The sequence below is a fragment of the Rhinolophus sinicus genome, chromosome 2, assembly GCF_057876585.1.
Source record: "Rhinolophus sinicus isolate RSI-liver-muscle chromosome 2, RSI-T2T, whole genome shotgun sequence".
In the NCBI taxonomy this organism is placed as follows: Eukaryota; Metazoa; Chordata; class Mammalia; order Chiroptera; family Rhinolophidae; genus Rhinolophus; species Rhinolophus sinicus.
The window spans coordinates 108,585,288-108,600,372 of record NC_142502.1 but is presented as its reverse complement, the minus strand read 5'-3'; the positions used below and the strand labels follow the sequence as shown (position 1 = coordinate 108,600,372).

At 52.6% G+C, this 15,085-nt stretch overlaps 1 protein-coding gene across 1 annotated transcript; it reads right to left on the bottom strand.

Annotated features, from left to right (window-relative positions):
• Positions 1–6: 6 nt before the first annotated feature.
• DHX16 (DEAH-box helicase 16) lies at positions 7–13,857 on the bottom strand. Its single transcript, XM_019717358.3, has 20 exons — positions 13,433–13,857; positions 12,005–12,252; positions 11,746–11,908; positions 11,385–11,441; positions 8,426–8,680; positions 8,064–8,267; positions 7,795–7,986; positions 7,045–7,155; positions 6,762–6,877; positions 4,963–5,173; positions 4,746–4,844; positions 4,484–4,636; positions 2,962–3,102; positions 2,614–2,776; positions 2,397–2,515; positions 2,214–2,281; positions 1,388–1,550; positions 1,135–1,296; positions 725–898; positions 7–226 (listed from the first exon to the last, which is right to left on the bottom strand). The coding sequence occupies exons 1-20, from the start codon at positions 13,637–13,639 to the stop codon at positions 98–100; spliced, it is 3,135 nt and encodes a 1,044-aa protein (XP_019572917.1). The 5' UTR covers positions 13,640–13,857; the 3' UTR covers positions 7–97.
• Positions 13,858–15,085: the final 1,228 nt, after the last annotated feature.

Below are 15,085 nucleotides of genomic sequence, written 5' to 3'. Positions count from 1 at the left end.
CACCCCTTTATTCCAAAAATATTTTTATTAATAGATACTAAATAATGTACAGAAGGAAAAGGAGCTGGTGTCGGGTTCTGGCTATGGCCCCTTCTCTTCACCCTAGCTCTTCTCGTGTCTTGCCTGTTTTTTTGGGCATTTTCTTAGCATGGGGATCTTCTAGCTCCTTGGCCTTATAATAGTGGGGAGCCACCTCCAGAAGCCAACTGCTCTCAATCTCTAGTACCTAGAAGGGTAGGAAAAAAATCAGTAGGGTTCCCGTCTTTCCAGCCTGGATTCTAGTGTGCGTGTGATCAAAATGTTCTCCTTTTCCCCTTTGACTACAGGGCTAGGGAGAAGGTGCAGGGCTCTCACAGTATGTACCCCAGGGCTGTCATACCTCTACATGTTATGCAGGGTCCCAAGTAGGCTATCCCTAAAAAAAGCTGAACGTAAAGACTAGAGTACACTTAGGACAGAGACCATATCTGCTGTTCAGCTTTATCACCCCAGCACCTCAAACACCAAGACAGTAGGCATTCAAATAATTAACTGAATATACAATCCTCAGATGTTAGGAGATGCAGAAGACAAGTGTTAGAATGTCTTTCTGTTTTATCCTACCTTAAGCCAATGTGTTTTCCTGTTTCTCTGCCAGTTGCAGCAACGTGAACCCGAGGCTTTTAGCTTGCCAGGATACCACCCGTCCCTACACCACCTGCCTGGGCAGGGGATGGCCCCTCACCTGTCTCATGAACTCCTTGGTGGTCAAGACAAGTTCATGGTATAGCAGCCAGCGTGGCTGTTCCTCAAAGAGGGAGGAGTTGGGATGAATGAATACTGTCTGCTGCTGTTTCACTGTGCGATAGCCGCTCCGAGTCAGCCGTGCTGTGTGGTAGAAGTAGCCAGCAGTGATGGCCTAAGGAGCAGGCAGGAAAGACAGTCAATGGGAAACCAGACAGCCAGGGGCCCTTAGCACTCGCTACCCTTCCTTTAGTTCAGACTTCTGGAAAACGAAAGGCGAGGAATGAAGCACCCACAGTGGTCTGGGAAGAAGGCACAGTCTCAGGCTGGGGGGGTTGCCTCAGGCCCCAGACAGACATGTGCTCCTTGGGAGACACTGGGTGGGCAGCACTGGATTAAAGAAACACTGACCTTGCGTACACGGATATAGTCCCCCTGGCAGGAACTGAGACCAACTTCCACGCGTTCCAAGAGCCCCTCCAGCTGTTCCCGCACATCACGGGCTCGGCGCATTGATCTGAACTGGACAAAGTTCTCATAGCACCACTGGGAAGAGTAACCACTCTCAGCCCACTGTGAAGAGGGTTAGGGGCGGGCGGTTAGTATACTGCAGGACCAGAGTCCCCCATGTCTCCCTCATTCCCACTCACCCAAGCCCAGTGACCTGTGTATAAACGTTTAGCAGAACCAAGTGGTCCCCACCAGGGAGGAAGAAGTTGACACGGGCATTGTCGGCATGGACGACCTTGTCCTTGGGTCGGTAGAAGATGGAGTTGTTGACAGACAGCATGGCAGCCACTGTAAGGATCTCCTCTGAACAGCTGTACCTGGGGCAGGAAGGGAAAAAGTCTGAGAGTTCAAAGGAAGAAACAGAACAGACACACGCTGGGGGAAAAGTGATGGCTTTTTGACATGTGGACTGCTGATTAGGGCAATGGCCACAGATCAGAGTAGATAGACTTGGCAGCGGCAGCAGTACAGGGGTCCAGGAGGCGGGAGCCACAGAGGACAGTTACAGAGCAGGGACATTCGCAGAAGAAAGGACGAGGCTGCCTCTGAGGGTTCTGCAGGAGGCAGGTTTGCATCGCAGGCATCAGGAAACGCAGCCCCTCCTCTAAGTTCACGTAATGATCTCTGACCACAACCACAGCTACATCTAAATGTTCCAGTCTGAAACCTTAGGGACAAGGAAGTCCCATAGCAGCCCTTGCTGAGCATTCCTCACAGATGGAAAGTCTTCCACTTCCGTTCATGCCCCCAAATTTTCCATGTTTGTCAATCTTACCCATTTGATTTCATGATCAAGGACAGCAGGGTGTCTTACCCTCGTGGACCTCAAAGGGCGCAGCGAGAGTTCTCTAATAACTTGTTGCTTGTTAAAGAATAACATGGTAGAGACAAAAAGAGCAAGATAACAAGGATGGCCCCAGACACAAGAGGGGGCAGAGCCAGTTTGTGGGCTAGGGGCCGGGCAGGAATTGGGGGCTTACTTCTCAGAAGCCAAGATCATTTTAGATAGCATGGGGTCCACCGGCAGCTCTGCCATCTTTCGACCAGACTAAGGAGAGGAGAGGACGGAGTTGATGACAGCCATCCCTCAGATGTCCCTCCACCACTCGAGGGGTCTCCCTAACCCCTCCAACTTGCCCCAGCCCACTGCCCTCCCACCTCACCGTGGTGAGTTCCCCAAGGTGGTTGAGGGCTCCCAGGGCATACAGCTGCTCCAAAGCCAGCAGTAGGGTCTCGTACGGTGGAGGGTCCAGGAAATCAAAGTGCATGAGGTCATGGATCCCTGCAGGGAGATGTGAGGGGTCCCACACAGTCCCTTCACAAGGACCAGTGACTACAGCCCCACCTCCCTCCTCTCAGAAGGACCGGGGACCCCATCACCTAAGCTCTTGAGCAGCAACACGACATTGCCCAGGCTGGTCCTCTGGATCTCTGGAACCGTGGTTTCCTCCAGCTCATGCTGATAGGCCCAGGCCGTATACAGGCGGAAGCACTTCCCTGCAGCCACCCGGCCTGCCCGACCTGCTCGCTGATTGGCTGACGCCTGGAAAGAAAGGAGGAAGGCTGACAACTGGGCAAGGAAAAAGAGAAAAGGTAGTATTTCTTAGGCAAGAAATCTGGAGGATGTGGCCTGCTTTCTCCCCATCCTCTAAGCAGCCCCACAGGCCTTCTGAGCCGGACCTTCCTGTGGGCCCGCTCCAACTCGCGCCCCCCCAGAGCCCAGCGGACCTTGCTGCAGGGTGTGACCGTGAGCGACTCCATGCCCGTGCGGGGGTTGTAGCTCTTCTGCTTACAGAACCCTGGATCCAGCACATAAATTATGCCCTCGATGGTAAGCGAAGTCTCGGCAATGTTTGTTGCCACAACCACCTGAGTGAGAAAACATGGGGTCACTCAGAGACCCCACCCACTGAGTTACCTGGAAAAAGTAATCCTGGAAGATTCAGAGTAGAGGAGTGGGGGCAGATACGGGGCAGGAACAGAGGGATTAGTGTCCAAAGTCAAGTGGGGGACAAGGCCAGGAGACGGGCGAGGGAGAGGTGAGGGTCAGCAGGGCACAGTGTGGAAAGGAAATGGAGAAGAGGACTCACGGCTTTTCTCTGATGGGAGATGGGGTGTCCAGTTCCTGCCCCTAACTGTCCCACCAGCACTTTCATATTCACCCTCACACATTACTGCCTGCGACAGCCTCCTAATGAGTCTCCCTGCTTCTACTCCTAGGCCCAGATACTTGGCATCTAGATGGTTCTTTTAAAATGTACACCTGTCATATCACTCCTCCATCCTCCAACGGCTTCCCATCCTACCTGAGAATTACATCCAAGCCCCTTTGGGCGTTGAGTCCTCTGGCCCCTCTTCCTGCCGGACCTCACCTCCCCGTACCCGTGCTCCACTGCCACTTGCTGGCCAGGCACAGCACACCCCTCAGTCCCCACTCCTGTGTGACAGCTGCCACTCTGCGAGGAGCATCCCTCCCGGATAGCAGCCTGGCTCCCGCCCTCACCCAGTTCAGGCCTTGGCTTCATTCTCACGTGATCGGAGAAGGAAAGGCCTTCCCTTCCCTACATGCCAAGGTAAAGGCCTTCCTGCCATTTCTCAGCCTCCCCACCGAGAGTCAGACTCCATCTCTCTTTACGGCATTGGTCAGAAATTGACATTATGTATTTAATGTCCATTGTCTCCTAATTTACACTAGACTGTAAGCTCTATGAGGCTGGGGATTTTGTTTTGTTCATCACTGTATCCCCACCCCCTAGAAGTGTACCTGGTAGGTAGGAGGAACACGTTAAATATTTGTTGAATGAAAATACATTTTTGCTCAAAATCCTTTGATTGCCATTTAATTACCTGAAGCCCCAACTCTTGCACTTGCCGTCAAAGGCCCTGCCCAGTCTCAGCCCAAAGCTGGCTTCAGCCTGCCTGCCACTACTTTCCCACATGAACCTTCCATTCAACCTGCCACTCTGGCCTCACGCACATCTTAGGCCTTCCTCCGCCACTTTTCTTAAAGGCGCAGATCAACCCCACCTGCCAGCTCACCATGGGCTCCCCTTCTCTGCATCCCCACAGGGTTACTTCCGGGTCACGCATCTGGCTACCTCATCCTCTCTCTGGGGGAGAGGGACTGACTGCTGCTCAGCCCGGCGGCTGCAGCAGTGCCTAGGGTACACTTTGCGCAGGGCAGGCACGCTCTCTCTTCCCTGCGGGTTGTGTGAACTACAGGGTGAGGAGTGTACTTTTTCCAGCTTACCTTCCGGGCTCCAGGGGGCGTGGGCTGGAAGATCCGAGCCTGCATGTCAGAAGGCAGGTTGGCGTAAATGGGCAGCACCAGGAGCTCCCTGATCTTAGAGCCCAGGCGACGGCAGCGATCCTGGAGCATCTCGCAGGCAGCCTCAATCTCCTCCTGCACGTGGGGTGCGGAGAGCAGCATGGGCCCGAGGCACAGAAGGCTGCCCCGCCAGCCCCACCTTCCCCTGGGCACCACATCACCCTCCTCGCCCCCCATCACTCACCTGTCCTGTCAGAAACACCAGGATATCCCCAGGTGGCTGGGTGACGTGGATCTGTAGCACAGACACTACACAGGCTTCCAGGTAGTCAGCCTCTGGAGCCTGCAGAAGGGGACGAGAGGGGTACCAAGAAGGTCACTTGCTCAGGCCAGCCTCTTGCTCTCCTTCCTCAGCTTCATTTCATGCTGCACCCCTAAGCCCACCCTCCCTGAGAGGGCACCTTGGTATAGAAGATGTCAACTGGAAACCTGCGTCCAGGGATTCGGAATACAGGGGCGTCATCAAAGAAGGTGGAAAAGCGGGCTGTGTCCAGAGTCGCTGAAGCCACCAGGACCTTGAGCTCAGGTCGGAAGCGAGCGACGTCTTTGATCAATCCAAAGAGAATGTCTGTGTGGAGGGTCCGTTCATGGGCCTCATCCACCATTACCACCCTGGGGAAGGGACAGGGAGCAGTGAGTGAGGAGAGCTGGGCAGTACAGGAAAAGACACTAGGGTCCCCTGGATGAGCGGACCGATGGAGGCAAAGAACCCAAGGGTGAACGCGGGAGGCAGGGGCTCCGGGAGAAGCCAATCACCCCAGTTAAGTAGACCAACAGAACGCTGGAGAACACCAGGGCCCATGGTCTGCGGCCTATCTCAGCTTGGGCAGACAACAGCAGCCAAGATCTGGAGGCTGGAAGTTGAGGCCAGGACAAGTCAAACACCCCCTCTGGGTCAGAGTCAAGAGTCCGTTAGAGGCAGCAGAAGGAAGAGCTCTGTTTTAAAGAGGAAAATGTGAGGGAAAGGACTATTTCAATAAGGCTGGATGAGCCAGGCTGACAGGGAGGAACAGATGGACCTCTGCCGTCATGTCTGAGCACCCCAGAAGCACCCAGGCTGCTCGGGGATGCTGCACCCCCTGCTGGCCCTCCTGCCCCTTCTGGAGAGAGGGCCGGGTGAGCCTCTCTATCCCAACCTTGGAGGACTCTGCAGGCTTCTCGGTCTCCTCCTAGCTCAGCCATGTGTGCCACCTTCTTTCTCCTTGCTCTAGTCTTTGGATTTCTGCATGGCAGCCAAGCCTGCAGGAGCTCACCCTGCACCTGAACCCTTTGTGCTTAAACCTGACCATGATGGGGAAGTCCCCAGGCGACTCAGGCTGGGGTTGATGGGAAAGTCCCACGCCCCGAACACTCGCACTGGCTAGCCTTCCACAGGTTCTCAGAGATTTCTGGACGGGATGTGAAAGATCAAATCATATTTGTCCTACTGCTGCACTGTGATCTCCTAGGACCAGAAATTCACAGCCCCATAGGAGCTGAAAAGGCACATACTGCTCAGCTGACCTGACCCCACCCGCACCACGCATGACGCCTTCTCCCCTCAACACATGCTCATTACCAACCCCTGCTTGGTCAGTGCCAGCAGTGAGGACTCACTAGTCACAGACCAAGCCACCAGGGTCCAGACACGACAGCCCCTGCCATCTCTGCCCCTCTATGGCTTCTTGGTAGTGAGCTGAAATTCGTCCCCCCGTTACCTCCCTCATGGTTCCTAGCTGTGCTCTCTGGGGCACATAAAACAAGTCTCATCCGTTTTTCCATGTAACAGCGCTTTACATATCTAGAGGGAAGCAGGATGTCTCCCCTGAGGTCCTCCCCTCTAAGCTGAACATTCTAAGTTTCTTCAAGTGGTCTTCACATGGCTTGTCAAGTCCCCCCCACAGCACCCCACCACCCTGGTTGTTTTCTAAACTCTGGACACAATTGGAAAGGGAGGGAGGGGCTTTATCTGCAGTATCTTCTACCCTCCAGTCCCATCTCTATGGTACCTGGAAGTCAGCTCTAGGGCTGCCAGAACCATAAAGACTCAAGAACCAGTGGATTAATCAGAAGACAGTGGCCAAACTGACTGGGTGGGAAGAAAGCAGAGGAAGGCCAAAGATTAAAGAAGACACAAGAAGGCACTAGAGGAGGAGGGCAGCAAACCGGGGGGAAGAGAAGTTGGGTGGTTCTCCTCTGGGAGACGGGACCTTGTGCACACCTGTAACTTGCAAGGTCAGGCTCAGAGAGGAACTCTCGGAGAAGCATGCCGTCTGTCATGTAGCGGAGGACGGTTCGCTCTGAGGTGCAGTCCTCAAAGCGGATGCTGTAGCCAACCTGTCAAGGGCATCATCAGTGACGCACAGTGGGCTGGTGCTCCCTGAGAGTGCAGGGCTGGGGACGAGGGGCCAATGCCCGGCCTGTGGTGTGGGGCCCTGAGGGCAGTGTGGCTGAATCCCAGACCCTTGGGGCTCCCCTCGCCCCTCAGTCCCCACAGATCTCACCTCATTGCCGAGCTTCACACCCATCTCCCGGGCCACTCGGGCAGCCACACTCATGGCTGCCACTCTCCTGGGCTGAGTGCAGGCAATTTTCATACCCTTCTTTGTATAACCCTGAAATAACAAGGAGAAAGAAGAGATTTTCCCTTTGCTAAATATGGCCCTGGGGCCCAGGACAATTCAGACAAAGAAGGGGGAAAGGAGGGAATAGACAGAAGCTGAAACCCAGACCAGGGCAAATGGGATGGCAGACCCGGGGCCCTCAAAGGGGTGCTCACCTGGTCCTGACAGTCCTAGGCCTTTGGGGAGTCAAGTTCAGGGCACAGCTAGGTTTTAGTTTGGAAAGGACAGACCAGGTGGGGCAGACCCAGAAGCAATGGGGAACAAAGTAAGGTAAAAAAGCAAGAAAACAAGTCCTTTTACTCCTTGCTTTTGGACCCTGGAGAGGAGCAGAGACCAAGCTGGATTGGACTATGGGGTCCACGTTCACACCACACCCCCACCATCTATCTGACCACAATTCCTTTCCAATGTAAACATATTGAACGGCTACCAGGCAGGGACATCGTGGCAGGAAGTGAAAATAGAAACATGAAAAGGATATGGTCCATATTCTCAAGAACCTCACCATTTAGTGGAAAAGACGAAATGACTAAAATGAAGGTGAGTGACTACTGAAACCACCTAAAACGAGCTGACAGGACTGCTCATCCATGGGTGGTACCCGGCAACCCGGAGGGTGGGGGGCCGCACCTCCTCAAAGAGATACTGTGGGATCTGGGTGGTCTTCCCTGATCCTGTCTCGCCCTCAATGATGAGGACCTGGTGATTAGCGATCGCAGCCAGGAGCTCCTCGCGAAAAGGGAACACGGGGAGGCTGCGGCGGACGGCCTGGATGGACTCCTTCTGCTGGGCCTGGTTGGGGACGGGGGGAGCTGACGGCTCCTAAGAACAAAGAGGAGCATGAGTGTCAGGGCCAGCTGCCCATCCCCCTCAGAATGTCCCAGCACTCTCCCTCTCACCTCGTCGCCCTGGAGCTGAGTGGCCCGGACAAACTCGATGGTCTCCTCCTCCTCCAGCACCAGCTGATACTTGGGCTCCTGGGAGGCGGCATCTCGGGCCCCAAACTTCAGGGATGCAGCCCCCAGCCGGGCCTCCTCCCAGCGCCGCTGCTCCTCCCCAGGAGCACCTGATTCCTCCTCCACTAGATCCATAGCTCGCGCTGGCTATGGAGAGAAGGGCATGTGAGCACAGAGGCTGCCCTGTCTGCCTAGTCCCCTTGCCCACTGGGAAAGGGGACAAGGAAGGGGCCAGCCACGGCACCGACAACTTCCCTCCCCTCAGCTTGGGGACCAGAGCTGAAGCAGACACCCCTCTGCCTCACCTGTCCTCGGGTCTCCTCTGGCATGTGGTAGCGATTGGTGGCCTCCAGCTTCTCCTGCTCCCCGGCTGCCCGGTACTCGCGGGCCAGATCCCGCACTCGCCGCTTGTACTTGAGCTCCCGCCGCTCATGGCGGCTCAGCTCCACATCCCCAAACAGGAACTCCTCATCTGCCAGCTCGGCCTCCAGGTCCTCAAGCTTCTCCCGCTCCCGCTTAGCCAGGTACTCTCGGCGGGATTTCTTCCGCAGCTCAGGGACCTGGGTCAGCACGGGCAGTCAGATCCTCATCTTGCTGAGACAGCAGCCCCTTCCCCTACCTACCCGTAAGAGTGATAAACTCCCTGACAGGCCAGCACGAGAGCCTGAAGACATGACCTCTTGCCTCCTCTCGACCACACCTCACTGACGCTGGGCCCCAGCCGGGCCCCTCTGAAGGCACACGGGACCCCACACTACCTTCCAGCAGCAGGGTCCATGGGAAGGTTCTTCAAAGCAGCTTCACCAACTTTGTCAGTATAATACATTAGGGCAATTATTTGGATATTTTACATTTTAATCTTACTATTTTATTCAACTTAGTGAAAAGGGGGAAACAAAAGGGCTGATACCAGCATTTAGAAGCACAGGTCTTAAACTGAAAACATCCGAGACCACAGGAAACCACTGGAGGTGCCAGCAGTAGCTAAGTTTCAGCCTGTTAGATGCTCCCTGGTCTTAAACTGAATGACTATAGCTTGGGGAAGAGGAAAAATAAGTTATAAACAAAAGGCTGGCAGAACAGCATCAGAGGATTTCTGTGAGGCAAGATGTAATCGGGGATGCTGAGTCTCTGGGACTAAGCCCCTCCGTGTGCCATGTGTCTTCCACACGTTTCCCTTGATACACCCTTTTCAGGACACACTGCAGATGACCGAAGACTGGCTACATCCTTAAGGCCTTTCTCGGCTCTCACCACAACTCTTCCCTTTGGGGCTCCAATTCTATTTAAGTGCTTGGCTTTTCCTAATTGTTCTGCACTTGATCTTAGCCAAAAGGCCGAGAAGCGATCTGATTGTTCTGTAAGGACTTAAAATGGAGTTTACGCTCACGACCTAATCTGAGTATCAAATATTCCTTCAGCCTGCGGGGTTAGGCAGATGGATGTCTTTTTTAAAAATGGGCAGAAAAATCATAGCAATTGCACATCAAAAAGAATACTGATATGCAATTGTAAAATACTGAAAAATAAAAAATTCACGAGTACCATGTGACACACATACAAAGAATGGGGGGAAAAAAACCTGTCACCAGTGAGGTGACTTCTACACCTAAATTCTTACTCTGAAAATTAGTAATTCAAAGGAAGCAAACATTTGCCCTGCCTGCTAAGGAGGAATTGTAGCACATTTCTAGTTGCTGAGGAAAAGCTCTTTTTTATATCAAAAAGCTAGTTAATAAACATAGAAGGAATGTCAGAACCCCCCAAAATCACCATTTTGCAATCCCCAATGAAATAACTGATTTTGCAAAGGCTCAGCAGAGCTTGCTAAAACCATTAGATGACAGGCTGTTGGCAGAAAGGAAATCTGCAGCAGCAGGCACACAACTGGACAGCATGTCCCCTGATGGGTCACCACGAGAAGCGCACATCACCACCAGGAAGTGTTGCTGCCACAACTATTTATTCTGAGTCTGCACAAACTTTAGACTCAATCTCCACTTTAAAGGAACAACAGGGCACAGAAGAACTTAACACCACAAGATAAGGGTCAGGTAAGTCCAGAACGTAGGACATGGTACAGAGGAGACAGGAAGAGAGAGAAAATGAAACAAACTTAAGAGCCCTAACAACCAAATGCAATGCATGAGCCCTTACTGGATTCTAGTTTGGAAAGAGCAGTTATTAAAGACATTTTGGGGGGAGCTGGGGGAACTTGATTGTAGACAGATTCTTGGTTGATACATGAGAATTACTGTTCATCTTCTTGGGTGTGACAATGGCACAATGGTTTTAGGGGAGAATGTCTTTATTCTTAAGAGGTACACGACGGTGGGATAAAATGCCATGATGTCTAAAACTCTTTTTAAATGGTTCAAATGAAAAATAAGCCCACATTTACATAGACATTGCAAATATAGCACATGCCATTTTTGAATCCAAATAGCCTGCACGAGGTTTCATTATACTATTCATTCAATTCCTATTTGTTTGAAAGTTTTCATAGTTGAAAAAGAAAAAAGTTAAATTCAGGCAAATAAAAAAACACTATGCCTGTGCTGAGAGGTGTCTCAGAGGTTTCTGACTACAGTCGTTTTGTGGGGTGGTACATAAGACGGACTGGTCAGGAGAGACCAGAGGGCCACTAGGCCATTCTTAGGACACCAAGAGTCTCAAAGCGCTTCTGAAAAATCTAAGTGTGACCTTACTTGGGAAGACTAGGCCTTTGGAGAATTGCCTACCCTACCTAGACACATCAGAACAGGTCCAGCTCGCCAATTACAAGGGCTCTGCTCCTGTGCAGTGACAAGACCCACCCAGGAAACCAGAGGGAGATCACAAGGCCACATGGGGATGGAGGGACTGGGTGGTAGGAAGGCACTAGGACATGGTGGGCCCCCAAGCTGAACAGTCAGCATAAACCTGGGCAGTGGGACAGCAGCCCTGCCCTTGCGTGCCAGCCAACCCCTTGACTGTCCAGCTAATTTTGATTACATCTGGTTAAGTCTCACATTTCTCTCACTAACATACAGTATGATTTGATCCAAAAGAGTCAAGGAGGGTTTGTGAGTAGCTTCCTTCCCCTATAACTTCAGTCCATCTTCAGCAGGCTCCTGTCCACCCAGCCCCTCCGCCAGAGACCTGACGCCCCTACAGCTCCCCCACCACACTTCCTTTGTATCCTTTCTCCCTCCCTCTAACCATGCCACCAGAAAGTCTTTCCTTTTGTTTTCTGCTCTTGGCTTCCTGGGCACTGGGACTCACCATGGCTTTCCGGTCTTCCTCAGCCATCTTGAGGCGCTTCTGAGCCTCTTCATAAGCCTAGAAGAAAGCAAGAGAGGAGGGATGTGAGGCCAAAGCACCCACAGCTAGAGCCATTCCCCCTCTAGAATTATAAGGATCATTCGCATGTCCCCTAGCACAAAGAAATGTCCCTTCTCGGTGAGGAATCTCTCTGGCAGAGGGCTGCCCTAGCCAGAGGACCCAGAGGGGTTCTCTCACCAGAGGTGAGCATACCACTGGAGGCATCCCCTATTTCCCCAGAGATCACTACCTCTGCGTCGCGCCCACCCTGTTTGACCCAGGGATCATCCTGGGGATGACAGAATGCACTGCTCCTATGCACCTTCTTGTCTGACCGCTCCAGGACATTGCGAGTCCGGTCCTTGTCCCGCTGCCGAACCCGCTCGGCGAAGGCATCACGTTCCTCCAGGTCCTGAAGGCGCTCTCGTTCTGTCCGCTCCCACTCATCCTCGGATTCCGGCTTCTCCGTCTGCTGTTTGCTCTCCCTGCAGCCCAGAGGGAGGATTAAATAAGGGCATCCAGAAGGTTTATCATCCTGTCATCCACCTGCCCCATCCTCTCTCACCCTGCTTCTGACTTACCCTCTGTTCCTCTTCCCTTTCTCAGAAACCTCTTCCTCCTCTTCTTCCTCCTCCTCCTGGCGTTTCTTCCGGAGGTGTTTCCGTTTTTTACGCTTCTTCTGGAGACTACTCCCAGCCCTATCCACAGTCTCCTCGCTGCTCTCCTCACTGTCTTCCAGCAACTTATAAGATCGGTTCTTCTCTAGCAGGGCTCGAGCCTCCCGCTCGGCTGCCCGAGCTGGCTTTTCTACCACTGCCTTCCGTGGTACCTGTCAACAGAGAAGATAAGGGGAGGGGAGCAACTCTAGATCTCTTCATGACTACTTTGCCCTGTTCCCAATTTAAGGAATGACTTGATCTAAAATGAGCCTTCCTTCACTCTTCCCAATGGCTTCACACCATGTTCAATAGCCTAAAAGGGGCCTCTAAGCTTCTGAACTTCCTTTCAGTTATTCATTTAACAAACACTTATTGAAGCCTGTCCCAGGCACCAGGTACTTGCTAGGAACTAGGGATACAGAAATAAATGAAAGAGAAAAATCCCTGCCCTCATGGAGTTTACATTTTCAAACCCAATTCTCAATTGCTTAGCGTGTGCTCTTCCCAGTGATTAAGTCAGAACTACAAAAAGACTGACTGACACACTAGAAGGACTGCTCTGCAGAGGCCTGTCACAGGCCTGGCACTGTACCAGACTCCAGGATACCCTGGTGACAGATTAACATAAAGTCCTCACCCTCATATCACTTACATTCGAACCCCATGTCTTGCCAAGCACCATATGGGACAGCCACCCCAAGCTACGTGCCATTCTCTGAACATGTTGAACACTTTCACTCCTACTATAAACTTTCTGAGCACCTGTCCTGTAAGGCACTCTATTAGGTGGCAGGAGCACCAAGACGAAATACAGTCCTGTCCTCCAGGAGCTCACTTCTTCCCCCTTCTCCACCTGACAATTCCAGGGACTCCTAGGACGTGCTTTTCCTGATCACTACCCCCACCTACCATGCTCCTACAACACTTCCATCTACAGCCTCAGTATTCAAAGAGTGGTCCTTGGACCATCAGCATCAGCTGGAAACGTGTTAGATTCGTTAGAAATGCAGAAACTAAGATCCACTCCCAGACCTACAAAATCGGAATCCGTACTTGAACAAGGGCCCTGGATGAATCGTATACATGCTGAAGTTCGAGAAACACTGCTCTATAACACTTAACCGAACACATTTAAGCCCTCCTCGGTCTTCTCCACTGAGCTGGACGTCCAGCACGTAGCGCAGTACCCGCGCGACAACGGACAGAGAACAAATGCTGTGAACTGAGCCTATGACTTAATTCCCGGATGGACCGTTAGCCCAGCTTCACCTGGAAAAATAACCTAGAGCCCTTCCCCTGCTCCACCCCCTCTCCCGCCGCTCCCACGGCGGACGCCTCCCTTCCAGACACCTTGCTCCAGAGTCTCAGGGCGAAGTCCCGGGCCGGCCCGCTGAGGTCCAGGGTATCTGTGTCTCGCAGGCGCTGCACGAACTCCTCCGCTGAGCCGCAGCGCTGCGCGGTGCCGATCAGGAACTGGGCCACGTGCCGCTCGCTTAGCCCCAGCACCGAGTGCAGCTCGTCCTGCACCCAGCGCTCCAGCCCCGCCGGCGTCGCCATGGCGACCCGCGCTCCCGGTTTCCGGCCCTGAAGGGTCGCGAGCAGCCGCGCCGTCTGCCGGGCGGGTCGGAGACCCGAAGGCCCGGGCTGCAGCCTCAGCTCCGCAGAGCAGCCACCTTAAGACGTTAGGGTTCGGTTTCCGACAGCCCAAAGCAGCCTTCCCCGGCCGGGGAGGCCGGAAACGGCCGCACTTTTCCGACGTAAGCACTACGGTGGCCGAGCGAGTTCAAACCTCGCGAAACCTTATCTGTGGCTCGGAGGAAATAATTTCACTTCCGCCCTACCGTATTTCTGTGTCGCCCCTGCTAGTCAGCCTCTGGGTGCTTCACTCATTCGTTCCCAATGCTGAGCGCCTAATGTGTGCTAGACACAATTTTAGTCGCTGGGGATATAACAAAGAACAAAACAAAAATCCCTTACCAAATTTACATTTGACGGGGAGGAGGGAAGATAAGATACATAATAAATAAACCATGTAAGTTCTATGGAGCCAAAATTAATGCAAGATGTATGTATGGGGGTTCTATTTCAAGTCAGAAGATCAAATCCATGCTCGTTAAAGATAAGCCCATACTGATTCGGAGTAACCTTTGCTAGGAGCCGCACGTGCAGCGAGAGATTGAATGCAGGTTAGGCAGAAGTGAGGACCTCCAGGCAGGAAGAAAGTTGGGATCTGGGGGGAAAAAAGAACGTGCTTTTCTGGATGCTGTCTCAGAAAGTAATTTTAAAAGATCTCTCCAAACTAAGATATGTTCAAATTGTGTTCTGCATTTTTGCTAATAGTGTGAGAAATTCACTGGTGACTGCTTATTTCAAAATAAGTGAAAAAACCTGTTGGTTGTTAGATGGGAGAGGGGAGGAGATAGGGGAGAAGGTGAAGGGATTAGAAAGAACAAATTAGTAGACACAATATAGTCATGGAGTATGAAATACAGAATGGGGAATATAATCAACAATGTTGTAAAGATTATGTAAGGTGCCAGGTGGGCACTGGACTTATCAAGGGGATCACTTCTGTGGGGACAGAGCCCTGGAGAGCAGTTTCCAGGCTCTTGGCCTCGTGTGGAAAGGTGCTGGCTCAGGTAGTAAATGGCCATCAGCTGTGACTAGTTGGCCGTCAGCTATAACCAGTTAGCCATTGGCCACTGATATAACTGCCGTGGCTAAGCTAACAAGCGCAGATTGCAGTTAGCAAGAGGTTGGTTGACAGAGAAGCAGACGGCAGGTTGCAGATCATGTGGCTCCTGCTTCCTGTGTCTCCAACTGAGCTGCCAGTGAGAATACAGTGGTATGACTCCCCTATCTATGGCTCCGTTGGTGTTCCTTTTTGGCCTCACCATGTCCTGCATTCTCATACAGGGAGCGGGAACTGAGACCCCACATGACACCCTGCATGACAACTTCATAGACTGTGTATGTAGATGCCCGACCACTGTGTTGTACACA

Excerpts from the sequence above, each read along its gene's own strand:
- DHX16 (XM_019717358.3), bottom strand. The coding sequence starts at position 13,639 with ATGGCGACGCCGGCGGGGCTGGAGCGCTGGGTGCAGGACGAGCTGCAC. Across the intron at positions 2,777-2,961 it reads CGGTCACACCCTGCAGCAAG|GCGTCAGCCAATCAGCGAGC; the intron begins GTCCGCTGGGCT and ends CTTTCTTTCCAG. Across the intron at positions 1,551-2,213 it reads ATGATCTTGGCTTCTGAGAA|GTACAGCTGTTCAGAGGAGA; the intron begins GTAAGCCCCCAA and ends TTCCTGCCCCAG.